This window comes from Eschrichtius robustus, chromosome 1 (genome assembly GCF_028021215.1).
Source record: "Eschrichtius robustus isolate mEscRob2 chromosome 1, mEscRob2.pri, whole genome shotgun sequence".
In the NCBI taxonomy this organism is placed as follows: Eukaryota; Metazoa; Chordata; class Mammalia; order Artiodactyla; family Eschrichtiidae; genus Eschrichtius; species Eschrichtius robustus.
In genome coordinates this window covers 134,150,184-134,172,818 of record NC_090824.1, presented here as the reverse complement: position 1 = coordinate 134,172,818, position 22,635 = coordinate 134,150,184, and the positions used below count along the sequence as shown (strand labels likewise).

General features: G+C 36.9%; 1 protein-coding gene across 1 annotated transcript in view; it reads left to right on the top strand.

The window, feature by feature from the left end:
* The first annotated feature begins 825 nt into the window (after positions 1 to 825).
* Positions 826 to 22,635, top strand: part of NPTN (neuroplastin) — a 64,819-nt gene continuing 43,009 nt past the window's right edge. The window contains exon 1 of the mRNA XM_068555163.1: positions 826 to 1,140. Coding sequence (XP_068411264.1) covers positions 1,050 to 1,140 — 91 coding nt within the window. The 5' untranslated portion in view covers positions 826 to 1,049. The remainder of the gene's footprint in view (positions 1,141 to 22,635) is intronic.

Genomic DNA, 22,635 nt, shown 5'->3' with positions numbered 1-22,635 from the left:
GCCGTATTTGTCCTCTTCCTCCCTCCTCTGATAAACTAGGCTGTGAACTTCGTGAGAGTGGGGACCACTTTTTCATGCAGGTTTCACATCGGATGTGAAAACCTGGTACACAGTAGGTACTCAATGAATGTTCGCTGCACAAAAATGCTTCTGAAGATTCTTCATATAAGTTAATACAAGATTACTTCCTTGTAGAATTTAGTGCCTAAATTGTCTAACTAACAATTAGTCTAGTTGAACTTCAGGCCTGAGATTCTAAGTAGCTAAAATAAGGCCAAAATGGGGGAGGGAGAATAGAAGGGCGAGGAAAAGGAGGACGTTCCACGCTGAGGGAGCAGATGTAGAGGCAGTAAAGCACAAGGTAATACCAGGCACGGGGAGTGCATCATTTAGCCTAGAAGGTTAATACACGGGGTTAAAATGGGAGGCTGAAGCCAGATGCCAGTAGAGGGTCTAAGGTCAAAGTCCAGAAGGAAGAAACAGCAGGACTTTGATAGGGAACAATGAGAGGAAGGCTTAAAAGAGTCGGCGTTGCATTAAATTTTGCAGCCAAGACCTCCAACAACTGAAAGGCAGGATGGGCGGAGAAATGTATTCCCAAAGCTTCCTCTTATGTGCGCTCCCCGCATTCACAGAGGAATAAACAGACCGCAGACTTCTCCGTTCCCCAGGGCCGAGAAGAAGAGCTCCGCCTCTCCCCGTCACGTGGCCAGACGCTCCCCCGGCACGTGACCTATCTCGCGCTAGGCCAATCAGCCTCTGCAGGGGCGGGAACGCGGAGTCCGAGGGGCAGGAGGATCGATTGAGACCGCCTCTTCTCGCGATCCTTGACGCCGTTGCTCCTCAGCCGCCCACGGCCGGGAGCGAAGGTCTCGCGAGGCTTGGGCGCTGCGGCGGTAGGAGGAGGACGGGGAAGGACGGAGCTGAGCCACGGCTGCCTCCCTCGCTCTCTCCCTCGCGCGCTCGCCCGCCCCCTCCCTCCCTCCCCTCCCTTCCCCGGCCCCGGCTCCGGCCTCGGCCCGTTCGCTGTTCGGTCTTCTGCAGGGAGAATGTCGGGCTCGTCGCTCCCCAGCGCCCTGGCCCTCTCGCTGTTGCTGGTCTCTGGCTCCCTCTTCCCAGGGCCAGGCGCCGCTCAGAACGGTAAGCGGGGCGCCGGGGGCGGGCCGGGCGGGGGCTGAGGGAAGCTGGCGGCCGGAGAGGGCCATTCGGGGTCCGAGGAGGTGGTGGAGCCAGGGGAGGGGGGCCGGCGGTCGGAGTGTGGGGGGCTGCGGGCCCGAGAGGAGCAGATGCCGGTCGGGAGTTCGAAGAGGCGCGGGTGTGAGAACCGGAGGCGCCTATCCGAGAGGTGGGGGCGTCCGATAAGAGCCTGAGGTGTTGTTGACTTAGAGGCTCCACGTCGTGGGGCTTGTCGCTCCGAGTCGGGGAGGGGACCCCGAGGAAGCCGACGTGAGGAGCTGGCGTAGCGGGGGCGGCGAGGAGGGGGCGCAGCGTTTAAAGGCGGCACAAGACAGGCATTTGTGTTTAAGGTGACGGAGAGTGGTGTCAGGCTCCCCAAGAGAACACTGGGGTCCCTGGGGTCGTCCAGGGTTCTACTGGGGCCCCGTAAGACTGGTGATATCCTTAAAAAATAAGAGAGACGTGGGGGGAAGGGAGTACTGAAGAATACTGAACAGAGTACTAGAGCCTTAAGGAGGGGGTAAAGAATCAGGGAGCCTTGGCTGTGGAGGTGGAGGGAAGGTGGGTGGAAAGCCGAGATAGTGGGTTGACTGCAGTAGGGGATCTGGAAAGAGGAGCAGCGGTGGCTCTAAACGAGATGGGGGAAGAGAACTGGGTTTACTAAGGAGGGTGGAGTGTTGGGCATTCCAGGGTAGTGATTGGGAGAGCAAAAAGGAGTTTCTAAATAAGGAGAGGAGAAAGGAGCAGAGGATGGGGAGAAAAGGTTGAAACTGAGGTAGGGGGGAATTATTTATTATAGAAATAAGGGTTTCTGGCTATAGAGATGGGGGTGGGGGAAGACAGAAAATAAGGGAAGGGAGTAAAATGCAGGAAGCCGGGGGTGTAATGTTGGTTTGCAGTGTGGAGGATATATTAGGGAAGGGAGGAGCTGAGTTTTGGCAAGTGCTGTTTGATATTGGTTGGGGCCTTTGGGAAGGCAGGGACACGCAGCTGAAACTGCAGTGGTGGGATTGAGAGCAGTCACTGGAGAGAGAGAGAGATGGAGGAAGTAGGTTTTTAAGATCGAAAAGTTTCAAGATAGAAGAGACATTATTTCTGAGGAACATAAAAGTAGTCCCTGGGATGTGTGCAGGGTACAGTGGAAAGGAGAGAATTGGGTTTTGAACTGAAGCTCTTTAGAGAAGATGGAGAAATGGTGGGGAAGCATGGTGAGGGGGTATCTAGACAAAAAAAGATTCCGATTGTTAAAGGTATGTGTTACAATTCAGCTGCTGAATTGATCTTTCAGAGATGAGATGAGAAGTATTGTGAACCCGTTTCTGCTCTTGGGGAAACAACCTTTAAGAGGTTTAATAGGAAAAAATTTATGAGGGTGAACTCATACATGATTGTACTGAAGAGTGAACTATAAATTCTTTTGTTAATTCTTCGGTGTTTCTTTGTTGTTATGCTAGAACAATTTAAAATTACTCTTGCAATAGCTGAAATTAAAATGGCTTTCATTAAAAAAAAAAAAGAGCGAATGGAGTTAAGCATTCTAAGGAGAATCTAGGCTTAAAATGCTGAAGATTACAGTGAAAATATATCAGTAAAGATCGAAAAAGCATCAGTTAAATGTAAGTGTTTGTCATACCAAATTGTATAAATAAAATCTTATGTATGCTTCATGGCCTTGAATTATCACTGCAGGGGTCAGGAAGGAAACATTTTTCTGTCCCTAGCATTGAATATACGAAGCATATTGGGTATTTTCCCTATTTTCCTCCCAAGCATGAGGCCACTAAGGAAGGCAAGGTAGAGTTATTTTGATTTGTCTTACCAGTTTTTAGTCTATGTTAACAATATGACTTAAGCCTAATACTAATTTCAGCTATTCAATTTGTGTAAAAAGCAAGGTTTCATTTGGCACAGTAGGTGAGAGATTTTTGATCTTAACATGTTTAATCTCTGTGCTGGCATAGCTTCTTCAAAAATTTATAATACGGTGAAATTGTAGTTTCTTAGCAACTAAAGCAAGGTTTTTGGATGGGCCTACAAAGACTCATCTGGCTATTCTCAGTGATATGTGTTCTAAATACAGCATAGTGCAGCCTTTTCCTTGAAATGAGCTTGAATTCAGTCACATGACATGACTGGTGAGGTGAAGCTGAGCTTGTAATTGACCCAAATGAATGTAAATTTAATTCAAGGAAGAAATGGCTATTTTTTTGAGTTTGAGTCCATGTAGGTAAGGATGCCATTTTATAGCTTTTTATAGCATGTCTGTAAGATTAAAGCTTTCAATTGGTAATAGCTCTACAATCGTCTGACCTCATGTCATGGAGTTTGTATTTTCTTATAGTGTTTTTCAGAAATGGATACTATGCTCTGGATGATCTTGAAAAGTTGGATTATCTATTTAAAATGATGACTTTTAAAAAAACGTCCCCAAACCGAAGTATTTCTGGATTGAGTATGTGGTAGTTTAGACTGAGTATAGATGTTTTTCGTTATTCCTAAAATGAAGAATTTGGACTAGATGACTCAAGGTCTCCTCTAGCTGTGACCCATTACCATAGAGATTCAGGATTTTTCATTCAGATAGAATTTGTTTCCCATCCAAATAGTTAGACTTGTAGGACCATAGTTTCAAGTAAAATCCTATTTAACGTGTCATTTTAAAGGAAGAAACCTGTCCTAAAATATAACCTTCCTGGTAAGACTTTGAAAGCTTTTGACTGAAATTAAAATTGAATAAGTGTAAACTAGACAGTATTATATGATGATCAAGAGCACAGACTTTGGATCCTGATAGACCTGGGTTTGAGTCCCATCTCTTGGTAGCTGAATGACCTTGAGTAAGATGCTTAATACTTCCAAGTCTCAGTTTTATCATCTGTAAAATGGGGTTTATAATAATGCCAATCCCTTAGGGATGATGTGAGAATTAAATGAGACAATGACCATAAAGCACTTAGGTTTCTGCCTGGCATATAGTGAGTCTCAGTAGGGAGTAAATTTTCACTATATGTAACACTTGTTACTATATGTAACATATGTTACTATATGTAACATATGCTACATTACTATATGTAGCATAACAATACTGTATGTACTAAATGTTTACTATAGTGAGTAAATGTTATCTATTGCTATTATTATCCTTTAAAAATACCATTATTAATTATTTTTCTTCATGTGTATATCAAGCATTTAATCGTTAATGCTGCTCACTGTCATCTTGAAAAAAGTTAAGTAGGCCATTTGAAGGCCCCAGATTTGTGCTTTTTGCTCATGTAACCTTTTTATAAAAGTGACCAGCTGTGCTGCCTCTGCAATTGTAGATTCTGGTGAGGAAGTTCATACTTCCATTTCATTGTCTGGGAGATTTCATGGTTTTCTTTCTCTTTCAGTGAACTAAATATCTTTTCATGGCTAGGTAGCACCTTTTCATAGCATCTCATTGTTGTGATTAAGAGAAATAGAATGTAGTGCCTGGCACACAGTGAAGTGTTGGAGATGTTAACTGATGAATGAATGTGGAGTGTAAAAATATAATATATTCATACTGAAAATATAAAAATAGACAACACTGTTTAGGGGGAGAAGATGAGTCGAATAATCTAAAATGAGTTTATTAATGATCTAAATTTTAAGAAACCATTTTGCTTGGGTGATACTAGATAGTTGTGAACATTGTGCTTTGTAACAGTGCCAGTATTTGCATTAGATGATTCATGAATCTTTTTCTTTTCTGTCAAGTGCTGTTTGCTTCAGTGGTTTGGCAGTTTCTCTCCCTGAGTATGTTTTTAGACGTTTGCTATTGATAGTGCATCTCTACTTTGGGTGAACTAAAATGAGCAGTGGAAGACGTGTTATCTATAGCAACTGTGGCACAAATGACATGCCAAATATCAGGCAGCAAATCTTAACATAATTAGTCCAAATAAGATTTTAAATGACCAGAAGAAACTATTTGCCTTGGAATTTATTAACATTTCCTAAGGAGATCATAAGCCTCCAGACTCTCAGGCAACTGACAACCGTGTCACTACTGATGTAATGAAGCACCCAGGCATGAGAAATTGGTCAGGGGACCAGGGTGGTAAGGCCATGTTACAACATCAGGATCTGTTCCTGGGCTCTAGTCTTTGTTTTTCAAGATTTCTGGATCCAAATTAGAAAAAGAGGCAGGTAGGTTTTTGTGTTGTCAGACGTAACAGAGCTTAACGTGTTAGTATACCAAGGTTTAAAACAATAAAAGGCAATAAAAGCCTTTATATGTAAATGTACCCTACAGTCCAAAGATTTACCATAAATTAAAGTTGAAGTTCATTACAGGTCTGACTTTGTGTGACTTACACAGATTCTCATGAAAAATTAGACTGTTTTGTCTTGAAGGAATCCCTTGATTTTTCTCATTAGTAGAGTTTTGATGTGAAACATTTTCTCCTCCTGTGGAGTATACCTTTAGACATTAATAAAAGACAAAATGTAATTGTATTGTCTTTATTTTTATTTTTTTAATAAAAGTAAATATTTAACTGGGCCTGCAGAGATGATCAGATATGACTAGAAAAGTGCTCTGTCAATCTGGACATTGTTTTTCATTTATTTAGTTTGAGCGACTTTTTCAAAGTAAGATGTTTTTTCATATTTAGAATCTGAAATTTTGCTGGGTCTATGTAAAGGTGTTTTTTCAAGACAATTTGGGAAGGAGATAAGGTGTTAATATCTATACAAATGAAGCATGTAGGAAAATAATGAATGAGACTCTTGTGGATATCACACAGGAGATGTTCAATAAAAGCTTGAATAAAATTATGCAAAGAAATTTTGGAAGAAGTGAATTGTGTGAAAAAATTTCTGAGGCATTCTATTCAGTTTGTTTACAGTGAGCACAGTCTGGACAGGGTCAGAAGTAGAGAATGAAGTTCTAAGAGAAAAGACAGAAGAAAGGCTATAGTAATAGTACAAGGAGAAAAACAGGAGGCAAGAATGAGGAATGAATCTTCCTTTGACAAGCATCTGGAAAAATAGAATCTGTTAGAAAGAATAAATAGACCAGGGTCCTCTAAAGTAAATCCGAACATCAAAATTAAAATATGTAATGAGTAAGGCAATTATACTTCAATAAAGATGTTTAAAAAAAATAAAATTAAATTAAAAAAAAATAAATACCAAAAAAAAAAAATATGTAATGATGCAAAATCACAGCCTGTGAACAGTTGGCCTTGCTTTCAGTGTTCCTCTTTAAACAAAACACTGTCATTTTACATGAATTTTTGTAAATGCCATTGATGATATGGAGCTTAATTTTAAGCACCTTAGATAATGCATTTTTAAATTGTGAGGTGCTTGTGGATTTTTTTCCCCCGGAATTCCTAATTTTAGTTGGTAAGGATTAGCGTTGTGAAAGCAGGAAACTTCTCCAGTAAAACTAGTTGAATATAAACTGTTGCATTTTATAGGCTTATATATATAGAAGTAAACTTCTCACTGAATTTAAAGTAAAATATTGTACTGATGCTATGTAAAAACATTATTCCAAAAGGTATTGATGTTTACATTAAAAAATTGAATACACAAGTAAATTGTATGTTTTTCAGGTTTATTCAAGAGTCAGGATTTGTACAATTCCAGTTTACTGTGTTGTCTAAAATTGAAAGTAGGCCTAATTTTTTTGTTGTTGTTGCTTGCTTTTGTGTATGTGCAAAAATAGACATTTATTAATCAAACTTAATTAACTTGAGGTTACTTTTTCGTTATCGTTGAGAACTTTTAATTGGTCTGTGTGGAAACGGGAGTTTACTAGTTACTTAAAGAATTCCCCTAGGTATCTACATTTATTTGCATACAGTAAGTTAGTGGTAGATTTGTTTGATGTTCCTCACACATCTACTGTTTTTTTTGTTTCTTGTTTTCGTTGTGTTTCAAATTTAAAAACCCTAGTCTTATCTCTTCATTAAAGCTGTGGCCGGCTTTGATGGAAACATATTGTGTTAAGTTCCTTGTACTAAAAAGTACTGAATGGTATTCTTTTGCATTTCTGGAAACAATTATAGAATGTTTTAAGACTAACCTTCTTTCTAAATAATCTTATTTACTGGAACCTTATGGTATATGCTTTATGGTTTTTTCCAGAAGTATGTCAGTTTGGATATGCTTTGCTTCCCTTTGCTTTGTCTTGATTTATATCATTGTTACACCTAAGTATTGCTTCAAATTGACTAGACAGTGAAATATAATGAGATGATTTGAGATCACTCGGAAGGTGTCAGGATTCGATATATTATGTAAGGCTCTATTATTAGAAAACATAAAGTTCCAAATTGCACCCATAGTTTTAATACTATCCAAATGTATACTCACATTCTAAAAGTGATTAAATATAAAATACAAGACAAAATGTCAAGTCCTTTCTGACAGAATACTGACAAGGCAAAATGTTCCATATGCAGTAAGATACATTTAAAAAAAAGAGAGTGTGCTTGCATATATAAATTATGTCATCTATTCTTCTTTTCTTCCTGATGATAGTATTTGTAAACCACTAGACTACATGATGTGTAAATTCCCTTCCAGTTCTAAAATTACACAGTGCTATGGACCTTACAGTTTAGGTACTGCTTCTAATGGTTAAAAGGCCTAGAGAGAGAATACTTTGTTTTAATAAATTTTTCGAAACTAACTTTTTGGAATTAAGGAAAATTGACTTTGAGGGCATGCACTGTTTTGAAATCCAACTGCCTGTAAACCTACTTCACACAACACTTGTAGTTCATGTTTCAAAGAAGGCAGAATGGTGTCTGTTATAGAGATCGCATATTAAGCTTGCTAGGAAAATTGCCAGTGTGAATTAAACAATTAAGGGATGAAAATCACTGCCAGGTACGTAGATACTTTGTGTCCTCTTTGTTGGTTGAAAAGTAGTTGACTGTTGAAGAGGTAGTGAAGCACACTTAACTAATTGTATTTTTATGTTATCCTTTGAGGAGTTTTGCTTTCTGTTTATGAATTAATTTCTCCTGTCCCTATGCATTTGTTAAAGACCTTTAAACCTGTCCATTGTAGTTGAACAGGGCAACCCACGTGTTACCTGAATTAAATCTGAGCAAGTTTGTAGATTGATATTCCTTAGAAACAGAGTGTCAAAGTCTCAGTTTATAAATTTATTTGTTATACTACCTTATTGGGTAGGTCCATTTCCTATTTTTTCTTTTTTACATTTTGTTAGAATTTCAAACGTTAGAAAGTAGAATGAATAATGTAAAAACTCCCATATAATCATGTAGTGTCAACAGTTATTAGGCACATCCTTGCTGCTTATTAATTTAAAAATAACCTGAAAAATTAACATTACAAACTGAAATTTTCTAGGTGCTGAAATGTAGTTAGGGATTAACTTACATTAGTAAAATAGAAATAATTTGGTTCATATGTAATTATGTTGTAATGACTTTAAAAATATAAAAGCCCTTTAGCAAAAGGCTTTCAAACTTTTGTCTTGACCCAGATAAAGAAATAGACTTTATTTGTGACTAAGTATATGCAGAAATATGTAACGTTTTGTGAAATAATACCTTTCCTTACTCTAATGTATTTGAAGGAAACCATTGTGACCTTCTAAATTGATTTCGTAATTCATTAACAGGCTATGAGGCTCATGTTTGAAAAACAGAGCATTTTCAAGTATGGAGTAGTTTTGTTTTATTTTATATACTATGTAGTCTGAAGCAATATGATGGTTTTTGTAAACATAAGGACTTGAACGAGGCATTTATCAGTAATATCAACATGTACTGTTATTAGTCATCATTAGTAAAGAAAATATAGCATTGTTTAATTAATATGTTACCCATTACTTATACAATATTGATTCCCCCTATCCATTTGAATTTCAGAAAAAGGGAAAGCTACAATAATTTGAATATCATAATCAAAGCACAAGTTTCCCAGTATGTTTAGTTGTCCTTTCTTTTAAATTAGCGCTTATAGTCATTATTCCCTAGCCCTACCTTTGAGTTATTGCTTGAGTACAGGACTGGGAGCAATACAATTTATTCTGAGCTGAATGCTTACTCTGATGCTGTGTCTGAGGCACATTTCTGGTGAGTACAGAATGACTTGAACACTGGCCAAGGGAAGAGACAGAAAGCAGAACCATCACTGAAGAGTCATTTGCCTTTCCTGTTTAAGATCCTAGAGTAGCAAGTTTATTTTCTTATTTTTAGACTTTGCTTCTTGAAGGAAAAAAAGGCAAGATGTCCTGTACTGTGTTGGCAACTATCTGTGAAATAATTTTCAATCCATAGATTGAATGAATATGTTAAATTTAATTTAAGATTTTTTGATTATACAAGTTTAACAGGTTGGAAACCATTGTGGAGCACCTGGAAAAAATAGCTAAGCAGCTCCAGCATGGAAATTAATATCGTTTATGCTGAATCTCAAGTAATTCATCAAGGAAGATGAAATAAATGGCCTTAATGCAAACCAGGAAGCTGGAAAAGAGCAAGTGTAAAGAGGTTTCAGATAACTTGCAGTGAACTGTCATTGAATTACCCTTAGACAAAGAAGATAGTGATCACATATCAAAATTATGGTTTCCATTTTCTTACTAGGATTGAACTCGAAATAATTACTAACACTTTCCAACCACATTTAGGAAAAGATGCAGATAGTTCTACATTGATGGTAGCATGAGACTTAGGAGAAAAGCCTGAAGGAGCTAAAATTAGGAAAAGGGAGCACTAGGGGGATGTGATTATCTATTAATACCTTCAAGGTAGCAGTGTAAATGAAGTAAGGGAATTAGGCAGTCTCCAAAGATGGATGGGCTGTATCAAAGAGCAGTGGCCTAGACCACTGGGAAGAAAAGCATAGGTTTAGTATTAAAAAGGTGATTTAAATGAAACTAGCAGAAGAATAGAGTTATTTGCAGTCACTCATAGTTAGAGCCATTGTAAGTAGGGCAAAGAGCTGGTTGACAGGGACCTCATAAAACAAGAGAGTATCTCTTTCTGTTATATCTGTTACTTGTTTAGGAGCTCAAGAGGAGAAAAAAACCTTTATGGGAATGAATAGGAAATGAGATGGGCTTTCCAGAAGTTTTTTTTTTTTTTGGCTACGCCACTCAGCTTGCGGGATCTTAGTTCCCTGGCCAGGGATTGAACCCAGGCCTTCAGCAGTGAAAGTGCAGAGTCCTAACCACTGGACTGCCAGGGAATTCCTGTTCCAGAAGTTTTTAAGGATCAGAAATTAGTTTGTTTCTAACTCTAAATTTCTATGATTATGAATTCAAGAAAAATGGTAGATTAACTTTGGAATCCATTAAAGTAGCTTTTAAGACCTGCCTGTAATACTTTAAACAGGATTCTGTTTATTGTAAACTTCATAAGCAACTTTTTTGTCTAGTTATCAAAAATCTACACTGAAATTTTTCCAATCTCTGTTTCACACACGGAAGCATAAGCTTTGTAAGAGTTCATTCACTAGGCTGGATGGAACCTAGTAAAAGTTTAACCTTTGGCTCTTAGAAATTAGACTTTTCTTTTGTGTGGTAAATTTTAGCTATTAAGAAAGGCTTATCATCAGGAAATGAGCACTTCCAGACTAACTCTTAAGGCTTCTCAGTCAAAATACTGCTGTGACAGAAGCCCCAGCCTGTTTTATGAGTGGAGCTGGTGCTGCAATACTTTGGTAGAGATGGGAGCTCACTTTAATTAGCTCGAAGACTGTAGGGTTGCTAGGTAAAATGCAGGACACCCAGTTATATTTGAATTTCAGATAAACAACGAAGAATTTTTATTTCGTACATCTGGTGATCCTAGAAGACTGTCTTTTTTGCTGTTTTACCTTCCATTTAGAACTTAACAAAGAGTCTTGTAATTTGGTGAGTTTTTGTGTAGTAAAAGAAACCTTTAAAAAGTAGATTTAATATGAGCAAAATCATGTTATATTGAAAATTTTGTATGAGTAAGTGTAGTTTAGGGTAGTATTATTTTATTCTGGTTACATCACATTTCTATATGCTTTTTTTTTTTCCAATTCTGCTACCTTACCTTTGGCAGAGTAAGTTTTTCATTTATTCTCTAAAAATTAAAGCTATTTTCAAGAAGGGTGTGAGGAGAGGGCCTCAGGCTGTTTTTTTTTTTTTTTTTTTTTTTTTAGGAATTCCCCTTTTCTCTCCTTACCTAAAATATTTTAAAATTTAGGGCACTATTGCCTGAGGGTATATGATAGAGATGTTTCTGGGGCTATTGGTTCAAGGATTGTCCTTTTTCAGTTTTTGCTTAGGGGCTTGGAACATATTTGCATTCTTGTCTTGAAAGAAGAAAAGGAATGAACGAAGATGTGACTGACCACACCCTTTTCTTCCTAGTGGGTTCAGAATAATTTTAACTTGCTTAATTATAACCACCCGATTTAGAGAGTCAGGGAAAGTGAATGAGGGATGTAATTTCTTTATTGTTAAATTTCAGTACTAAGAAAAAATCATGGTTTCATGAGATTTATTGTAAGGTCTTTGATCAGAGGTACGTCATTGTGTCAGTCATTCAGTATAAGAGATCTACCTTCTTTTGGTGTGGACTGGGGTGAGGTGGCTATAAAAATAATAAGAAATGAACAGTGTAATAGGCTCCAGGGTGAATGATATTAAGTAACATAAAGCATAATCATAACTATACTTAAACATATTTATTTGAAATATATTTAAGGCAGTTTTAAGAAGTATTAAAAATAACTCATGGTTTTTATGAAACTAGAAAATTAGTATAGTTTAAATTTGATGCCTAAACTGAGTTGGAGACAATAGTACTGGATAAGTAAATTGATACAGTCTGTTACCCTTGTAAATGTAAAATGTAAATAAAAACTATGTTCAAAAGGTCGTTTTGTGGGGCAGTGTAGTTGCATGGAAAGAGCGCTGGATTTGGCAGTAGCCTTGAATTCTGTTTCTATTTCAGTTCCTATGGTTTTTATTTTTTAAATTAGTATAATACTTAATCTGTAGGGTTTTTATGAGATTAGATGATAATGTATGGAAAGTGCTTTATAAACTGCTTTACTGTAGAGTGGCATGTATGTATAACTTTGAATTATAGGGCCTGGTACTTATACAGTGTTTACTTTTAATAGGTTAACTACAACTCCTGTAGTTCATAGGAAAGTGAAGAGGAAAATAAAGTTCTAGTGAAAAGGGCCAGATTATTTCAGGGTTGGTTTTATGACTATATCATATCATAACATGTGCATTTTAGATGGTTGTTACCAGACTAGCCTTTTCACTGAATTATCTCCCTCTACTAGGGAAGGTCAATATTGAATTTTTTATAATCTTTGTTACGCACCTCCCAGTACTGTTCTCAAGTTAAACCTAGTTACAGGGGCACCGTGTTACCCTTCATCCTCCTTCTCTCCCTCTCCCAGGTGTGTGACAGAAAGCAATGTCAGGTATCTTTCTTGTACCCTCTCTTTATAACACATTTTTGTAACTCGCTTTTGCTATCCTGAAGTGAAATTCATAGGTGTTTTAACATACATACACATTATTAAGAAAATATATATAATCCCTTGAATGTAATATAAAGGAGAAAATAACTTGGTAAAATATTTATTCAGTAGTTCAGTCTAAATGCTCAGGCATGAGCACAGGAAGACAATGAAGTAGTCTGCTGTTTTTGTCCATATGTAGAAAAACCAGGAATGTGACAGCTACAAGTGCAGACTTAGTTGTGCTGTAATAGTGACTCAGATATCACAGGTGGCATTGCTGTTGATAATGTGATTTTCTGAAAAGGTGAACAACTCTTGGTAAAGTTCCAAATGAAGCAAAAGAACAATCTATCCTCACTTTACATAGTAACTGCATTCCTGGAAAGTTGAATGATGATTAAAACCATGCAAGAATACTTTGTGGTGTATTTAAAACAAGAGTTAGGTTCTAGGCTCAGACCAAGTTTTCATCTTGAATGTCATTTGAAAGTTGTGTAGGAAGAGGGACAATTCTTTGTTGTGCAAGACTTTTCCTACTTTGTGGGATACTGAAGAACCCTGGTCCCAGCCCACTAAAGGCTGGTAATGCTATCCCAATCATTGTGTTAACCAAAAATATACCCACAAATTTTCAGAATGCTCCATAAAAGTCAGAGCAGCCCCTGTTGAGAATATCTCCATTTTGTGTCTGCACTTGTAAGTATCCTCTGATAAAGGATTACAGCACCTAGTTCCCGGGACAACCCCTGGTCAAAGCCACACCTCTTTTAGGAATGGACAGGCAAGGAGAGCAGCTGTTCACTTGTTTTTATTCTTTTTGTTGACATGCATTAAAGCAGGGATTGCAAACTAGTTTACCATAGGAGCTAGGCAAGTACCATTTGCTAAAGTGGAGAATATAACGCGTGCTTTGACTGAAAACACTGAAAGCTGGGCTTTTAAAAATACTGTGCTGGTCAAATAAAACTGTCAGTGGGCCCGCATTTTGTGTGCTCTTCACCAAAGAATTATGATATGGATTTTGAAGCCTAAGAGATTGGATTGGAGTCTTGATTTTTGCCAAGCCTCTTACTCTGTTTCCTCATCTGTTTATTTGGAATAATACACACCTTCACAGGTTAGAATGAGATTGCATGCGTAAATGAACTAGCATGATAGCTGACACAAGATGCATGTTTGATAAGATTTTCTCTCTGCCACTAATATCCTTTCAGTTATCTTGGTTTACTTTTTAATCTGTTTGAAAGCTAGCTATGCCTTATAGTGAAATGGTTATGAAATTTGGAATCTCTAATATGGGGGATATTAGTTGCTTCTTAATTTTAACAGAAACAAGGAAGTAATTAAAATGAAATTTTTAGGTTAACGCACAACCTACCTACCACTTAAGGTATTTGGAGCCTGATCATTTTAAGCTATTTGGAGCCTGACGCTTGTAACACTAAATGTACGGATTCCAAACTATTTCAGAAGAATAGCCTCCTTAGTCTTTGAGGTTAGCTTTCAGTCTTAGCAGAGCAGTGATCTTTATTTAGCATATTTATTTATTTTTGAAGTAATGTTGGAGCAGATAATTTTGCTAGTACTGCAGTACTTTATCGCATCTTCAAAATTAGATTATGCTATAGAAGTGACTTTTTTTTAAAATGAATTTATTTATTTTTGGCTGTTTTGGGTCTTCGTTTCTGTGCTAGGGCTTTCTCTAGTTGCGGTGAGCGGGGGCCGCTCTTCATCGCGGTGCGCGGGCCTCTCACTATTGCGGCCTCTCTTGTTGCGGAGCACAGGCTCAGTAGTTGTGGCTCACGGGCCTAGTTGCTCCGCGGCATGTGGGATCTTCCCAGACCAGGGCTCGAACCCATGTCCCCTGCATTGGCAGGCAGACTCTCAACCACTGCGCCACCAGGGAAGCCCAGAAGTGACATATTTTTATAGTTGTTACTTGAGTTAGAAATTTAGCAACATGATTTTTACTAGGAAACTCTGGTGTATGATTTTCTTTCAATTGCCCAGTGAATGTTTTGAAAGCTTTACGTTTTCTTGGTTCGTGTAAAATGCTTTAGAGGCATATACATCTTGTTGTACATCTTGTTTTCGTACTTTAGCAGCAGAAACTGTTTTCTTAACTTTCATTTTTCTTTAGTAATTAGCGCAATTGATCTAAATGGTTAAAGCAATACCTGTGCTTTATTTCTTTGTTCCTATTCTCAGATTCTGTTGTTCATCTTTGTTTTCCTCCACAATATGATTTTGAGCCCTGTGTTTTGGTGATATGTATATATTATTTTTGTAAGGTCTAACCCCCCAGCCCCAGTTTCTCCTATCTCAACTTTAGTGTCTTCTTACCCATATTTACTTGGTCCTATCCTTTCTGGTATCTTCAGTTGTTTCTAGATAAACATTTGGCACTTTTAAATTCTTTGTCCTGTTTTATTTGAATCCTTTTGAGGGGCAGAGAGGTAGCAAATTCTATTATACTTCTAATAGACAAAATTTAGCTTAATTGACTGATATTTTTGAGCTCGTGTGTTTGCATATTATGACTTCTGGGTATTTTTGCTTTTCCTAGTAGCTGTTTAATGGTTTTTTTTATATGGAGATTTTTCTAACGTGCTTTTTAAATATTTTAATCCCCACGGGGTCATAATGTCCATATTTCTCAGAAGCAGCTTAGCTAGCCTTCGAGGCCTAGTTACAAAGGAAGTTAATTCCTGAAGGAACTGAGGACATCAAGGCAGAAAGAATTCCAGGCAGGCAGCTAGTAATGAATATTGATTGTGAACTGTGAGGTACTTGGTGTGGGCTGGTAAATTTTAGTGCTTTAGATGTAACCCTGCAAGGCTACCTCTTACTGTGGAGTGCACATGAAACATTCTGAAATGTATGCCCATGGAGGATATAATTTGCTACTCCGTGGCAGGTAGACATTAAAATTCACTTATGGGGTGGGGGTAGTGTTAGGGGTAATCAGATTTTACAGCTGTAGGATGAAAGGGCAAACTTTGATAAGCATTAAAGAAAAAAAAAAAACCCATTAGAGTATACAGAGTAGTAGTTATTAACTCTAGGAACAGCACTAAGCTATAGTGAAAACTGCTCAGAAATAGCCAGAAGTACGAGCTTGTTGGCATTTGTATTTCAGTAAAAGGTATGTATATTTTACCAGCTATTTAAAGTCAGAATGGGAAAGAATTTGAGTGGAATGTGTTTTTAGTAGTGTCTGAAGAGTGTCACCTTACCATTCTGCAACACTATCCATTTGTCACTGAAAAAGCTCAAGAATTGTATTGAGTCTTAAACTCTCAAAATACACCATTGGAAAAACTTGACAGGCCCAGTAGTACCAGGTGAGCCTGAGGTAACCAGATATATAAACTTGTCAGCTATCTCTGCCTAGAATTTAATGACGTTTTCATCAGGTTGAACTTTCAAAGAATAAATATAGCTAACTACAGGAGGCAGTATTAGCAGGCAGAGGGGATGACTCTTCCTACCTTGGATAGTGATTAAACAACATTTTGACATGGAATTATTTAATTTAAAATTTTGAAAAAGAAGGAAAGTTACTGGATTTTAAAAAATTAGGAAAGGACTTGCTTAACATGATAATTTCAAATTATACTTAGATGTTTTAAGTAAAATATTAAAGTTCCCCCTTTTACCCCTCAATTCCCACTCCTCAGAATAAGCACTGTCAGTAGTTTGTTGTGTATCTTTTCAAAGCTTGTTCTTTGTAGACATGTCATTTACAGGCTGTAATGCTCTAGTAGTATTAATTATGTTATAATTCATCGTGGTATTTATAGCCTTCATTTTTTGAGTATAGTAATTGGAGTGACAGATATTTTCATTTATATAAGTGTATGGAGCCTCTAGGATACATCTGTTGTTACTGTCACTGAAGGGAATTTATGTTGATGACTGAATTCTTGATATAGAAATTGGCACACTGAGAGGACCTTTCTCATTCCAAACAGGGAAAAGCTTCATTAAATGGAAAAAGAACAATATATTGCTGTATTTTTATCCTCAGTCATATTTTTTTGGTGGAAATCTTAAATGTTTATACATTTACTATTTAGCCATGTAAATAATCCTGGGACCACTCCACTAATTTTGAATGGAAGCATTCTGTATACAATTTTGCTATCCCTTTTCAAGAGAAGCAGCAATAATTTTTGCTGATGTTTGGGGCAGTAGGTAAGTAATATAACCTGATCCTCCACCTCATTGTGGAGGTGGAGGTACTACCTGATTGTGGAGTTACGAGATAATGAAGACCTGAAACAAGATAAGAGTACAAATGAGAAGTAATTATGAAAGAAGAGAGTAGATTTAGATTGTTGACTGAATATTGGGATTTCCTGAGGAATTGAGGAAGGAACAGATTTTAGTAGACGGAACATTAATGAACAGGAATCAGGAATTTTGGATTCTGGTGAGGGTTCGAAACTACATTACAGCCTCTTTGGACCATGGTATATCTAAGTGTTAGATTGGGGCAAGAATTAGATTTAGGAACTTTCAACCTATAGCAGTAGAAAGTTTTTTCTTTTTATTTAAAAAATAAGTCAAATCTTAATTTGTTAATTAGATAAATGTAGAGCTGTTTGGGGGAGAGGGAATCCTCTAATTGTTCCAAAGAATCCTTAGTGCCTAAGGAGCAGGGTTTTAAAATTAGTGAAATGGATGACCCCTTTGTAGACCTACTTCTGAAGTTTTTGCACAAGGATGTTTTTGGTTCACAGTCCATTTGGGCAGTCTTGATATCTGCTTGAAAAAGGTCTTGTGGATACTTTGCAAGGTAGATGATTAAAATATTTAAACTAATACATGTGTCCACGGTTGAAAATAAGACCAAAAGAAAGATGATCCTTTTAAGGCAGAATCTATCAAATAGCACAAAGATAATCATCCTATGCAAAATGGACTTGGTAAACTAATTTTTATTGCAAGGTTTCTCAGCTTCTTTGTGAGAAAGAGCTACCTGTCATTTGTCCTGAGTTTTGAAATCCAGGAATATGCACTCGATAGGAGAAAACAGAGGTGTGCTATTGAGACCCTGCTTGGAAAAGGATTGAAAGTACTATTACGTTTCATCGCTTGGTGGGAAGAAAATCTTAGGGGTAGCAACCACCTTGAAGATTTGCCAGTAAGAACTGGAGATCTACTACTAAGTTCCAGTTTACTAGTTAGTAATGCCAGCTTAAAACAGTTAAGTCACAGTTAGTAATGTCAAATACTTTTTAAACTCACAGGCCCACACAGAAGTTCCATAGAGGTAAGTTAGATAATTGGGGATGGTGGTGTAGTGATAAAAGCCTGAACTGGTAACAGTGATGAGAAAGAAGTATAATAGAACATGCTGTGTGACAGTCATTCTAAGATAAAATGTTTTTGAATTAAATAATGTATGCAAGATATTATTTAGTTCTATTGTCCATAGTAAACAAAACATTGCTATTAGTGAGGTAGTGTAGTATAGTATAGTGTTTTGAGCTTTGGAATTATCACTGCCAGGGTGTGCATCCTGCCTCTGCACATCTGTAGAATGACAGTACAACCTTAAGGGGTAGTGAATTAAATTATATAATATACTTTGCACTATGCCTGACATACACGAATGATCAATAAAGCTTAGCTGCTGTTATAATGATTTGGTTTCAGAGACGTTCAGTTATGCGTTCATTAATCTTTTTGGAATGTTCTTTTTTAAAAAAAATAATAATAGTTAGAAAATGTCCTACTCCCTGCCCCTTCCCCACAGATGTTTTTCTTAAAGGTTATCTTTTCAAAGGAAGAGATTTCTAGGCTGTTTGTTTTTGATTCTAGGAGGTTTACAGGGAATCTGAACTTCCTTCTTTTTTAGAATTGATGATGGGTAGAATCATTACGTAATTTGAAAAAGAATGGGAAAGTTGCATTCTAATGTAAAGTAAAATTTCAAATCAGAAATCTGTTTTACACTCAATTTTTATTTCCTTGCCTATTAGTATTAATGGATGCATAGCAAGAAAACAAACTGACATTAGGGATTTGATTTTTTTTTTTTTAATAAGAAGTAACTTCTACGAAATCTCTGGTAAATTCAAATATGTCATAGTCTAGTCTCCTAGAATTTATGATTCTCTTGATATTCAGAAAGATGGCTCTGATACGAAAAACTCTCCTAGTCAAAGAAAGATGGTTTTATTTATTATACTGTTCATTAAAGTACTCATAATCACTAGTGCATTTTAGGTTGTTAATAGGATGAAATTTAATGAAAGGGTTTTAAGCTTAATCCTTGGTTAATGAGAATTGTGTTTCTCAGCATTCTTTTAACAAATATTATTGAGTATAATATGTATAGCAAGGAATTGTGGGGATACAAAATTAGAGACGTATCCTGGTTTCTAGATGATTTATAATTTGTTAAAATATACTCTTTCTCACAAACACATTGCCTCATGCATCTTCATGGATTTATAGAATACTGTATTTCAGTTAATTGAGCATTTATAATATATAGATTTACAGAATATTAGAGCTGAAAGGACCTTAGAAATCATCTGTTCCAATCTTCTAATTATACACACAAGGGAACTGAGGTTTCATATTTTAATATATATGTTATATACAGTGTTACATATAACCCTTGTTATTAAATGGAACGATTTCTATACAATATTTCATTTTAAGAAATTTATTTATTTATTTATTTATTTATTTATTGCTGCATTGGGTCTTCGTTGTGGTGCATAGGCTTCTCTTGTGGAGCATGGGCTCTAGGTGTGCGGGCTCAGTAGTTGTGGCTTGTGGGCTCTAGAGCGCAGGCTCAGTAGTTGTGGCACACAGGCTTAGTTGCTCTGTGGCATGTTGCATCTTCCCGGACCAGGGCTCGAACCCGTGTCCCCTGCATTGGCAGGCAGATTCTTAACCACTGCGCCACCAGGGAAGACCCTCTACACATTCTTATACTTTTTTTAAAGTCACAATTTAAATTGATATGTCTAGCATTTTATTACCATGCAGTTTGGCATTCATTTTTGAAACACTATCAGAGAGTACCTGATAAAACATTCTAGAGAGTCAATCTTGGCCTATTCTGTAGCAGGGTTTATAATTTTGCTAGATATGATAATACTTTCAGACTACTAAGTAGAGAGCTACCTTTTTCAAATACTGGGGTTCATTGATCTTTGTATACTGTCTTTTGAAATCAAGGTAGTAGGGTTTGATTATATACTGCATACTTTACAGTAAGGCAAGAGATTCTGGTTAATGGGAAAATTATCTGAACCAAGGGTGGTATAGCTACCAAATAATGGTAGGAGAATGGGGTTGAGGATTTATCAGTTTTGATAGAGGAAAAAAAAAACCAAGGAATTTGGAGGTGCTTTTGTAGGACTAGATACATTTAAATTTGAGGCATAGCTATTTAACAATCAAAAGGGTTCTTAGAAAATTATTGCTCAACGTTCTTGGGAAAAGTTTGTAAATCACAAATATACTGTGTTTAGAATTGGAAGTTAATTGACCTAGAGTTTTACTCTGGGATAACTCCACTCTAATTGCTTGATCGTACACAACACAACCTCCACGTTTCCCGAAGTAGGGTGATCATAATTCTGTTTGTGCCTATTGCAACAAAATTATTCATAACATCCCTTTCCTTCTTAAAAGTGTTCTCGTTTTGATGGTAAATTATGTGGTTACTTTACCCATAAATGTAATATCTGCCCTCGAGTACTTAATGTGATGAACACATATGAAACTTCTTCCTGTACTGGGTAAGATTCTTTTCCTTAAGCTGGGAGATTTCTGTTCAGTGGAGTTAGGAGGGCATTAATAAAGATAGCCTAGTGGAGATCAGGGTGATCTCAAGGTTTAAGACGATTTATAGGCTAGAAAAGAGCCCTGTGTTTTCTGGGCTTGCATCAGAAACACAACATAGGTGAGTGTTACTTAGCTTGTTGGGCAAAACTGAATTCTCACTGCTCAAAGGTAGTTGTGCATTTATGTATCATTAAAACTTTTATCTGCAATCAGATACACTCAATCCCAAGGGCAAATAAATCTCAGTACATAATTATAAGTATTTTCAGTTAGTATATTTAGTTTTTTAAATAGACTTTATTTTTTAGAGTGCTTTTAGGTTTACAGCAAAATTGAGCAGAAAGTAGAGAGTTCCCACATATCCCCTGCCCACACGCACACTTACAGCCTCCTCCACTAACACCATCCCTACCAGAGTGGTACATTAGTTACAGTTGATGAACCTGCATTGACACATCATTATCACCCGAAGTCCATAGTTTACGTTAGAGTTCATTCTTGGTGTTGTACCTTCTACGGGTTTTGACAAATGTATAATGCCATATATCCACCATTATTACTAGAGAATAGTTTCACTGCCCTAAACATTCTTTGAGGTCCACCTATTCATCCCACCTCTCCCTTAAACCCTGGCAACCAGTGATCTTTTTGCCATTTCCATAGTTTTGCCTTTCCCAGAATGTCATATAGTTGGAATCATATAGTATGTAGCCTTTTTTAGATTTGCTTTGTGCACTTAAGGTTCCTCCATGTCTTTTCCTGGCTTGATAGCCCATTTCTTTTTAGCAGTGAATAATATTCCATTGTCTGGAAGTATATTTAATTTTAAGAAAGTGTTATTGAAAGTCTGTTTCTAGATAGGCTTACTAAATTCCACAAGAAGGATCTTAGTTCTTTTTAACAACAGATTGAATGTATGTTAAATTCCCATTTATGGGTGGTGGTGGTGAAGTTGCTTATTGCTTTAAGAATTATTTGTCCAGTGGCTTTCTTTCTTCTCCTCTCCTGTTTAAATGTAAAACTTTCTTAATGTTACTAACCCCCTTGGAGAAGCAAGTGAAATTCCTGGAATGAACTATAATTATATTAATTGTTGAGATTTGGGAGGAAGTACAGATCTCCATGAACAGTGTGTAGAACCAAACATTCCTTGGACTCATATAAATAATTTTGCCATCATAACAATGTAAATAGTGGGAAAGTTGCAATTTCAACACATTGTTAATATGGTGTGTAGGTAAAGGAGTCAAATTTGTTTTCATAAGTCATTTTTAAAAAATTGAAAATAAAACTCAGTGTAGTTCTATTGAGTTTCCTCAAAATTTTAAATTTAGAGACCATTGGGGCCCAGAGTGGGGAAGGAAATTTCCCATTCTGTGCCATTGTTGAAGTGGAGAATCTCTTGGGCACTTCCCTTATTTTCCAAAATCGTATCTGGTTAGTATTTACAGAAATACTGAAGTGGACCAGAAGGCAGGAAGAAGGACATAAACATTGCAGACTTCACAAACTTTTATCACAGTGTAAAATAGGAGCTACAATTCTTGTTGATTTTTTTTCCCCCTGTGGAATCACTTGGTCTGTGGCATATTGGCTTTGTTTCATTTCAGTCTCCACTGCAGAGTGCAGAGTGAGAGTTGGTTTAGCCTTGGGCTTTAGGCTGAGATTCTGTACGTTTTCCTTTTTAAAAAGTTGAGAAAATTTAGTCGGGATTAAGCGTTAGCTTTTTCAAAGAAAAAGCATTTCCCAAGATAATGTTTGGAGCCAAATAGGTGCTATTTTTATGAAAGGTTAAGGATTCTTTGTTAAGGTTAATAGCACTACATGGTCTACTCAAGTAAAGTCTAATGTTGCTTTGGGAGATTCTGGCATGGATACTGTGCCTTCTATCTGAGTCATTGACAGCAAGAACATGTGAAGATCCTTCTTTTTAATCTCCCAAAACAGAATAATAAATTGTTTACCTAATGTTATTCAGTGTTGCCCAGATATAGGAAGGGATTAATTCCTATTTTGGTGTATTTTATTCTAATAAAAGTGCATTACATTCATTGGTGAATCATTTGGAAAGAACTATAATTATGCAGAAAGTTCCATCCTCAGTTCCTTTTTCATCCTCTGAGTGATCTCATTTCCTCCCATAGCTTCAACTTCCACCTAAGCTGA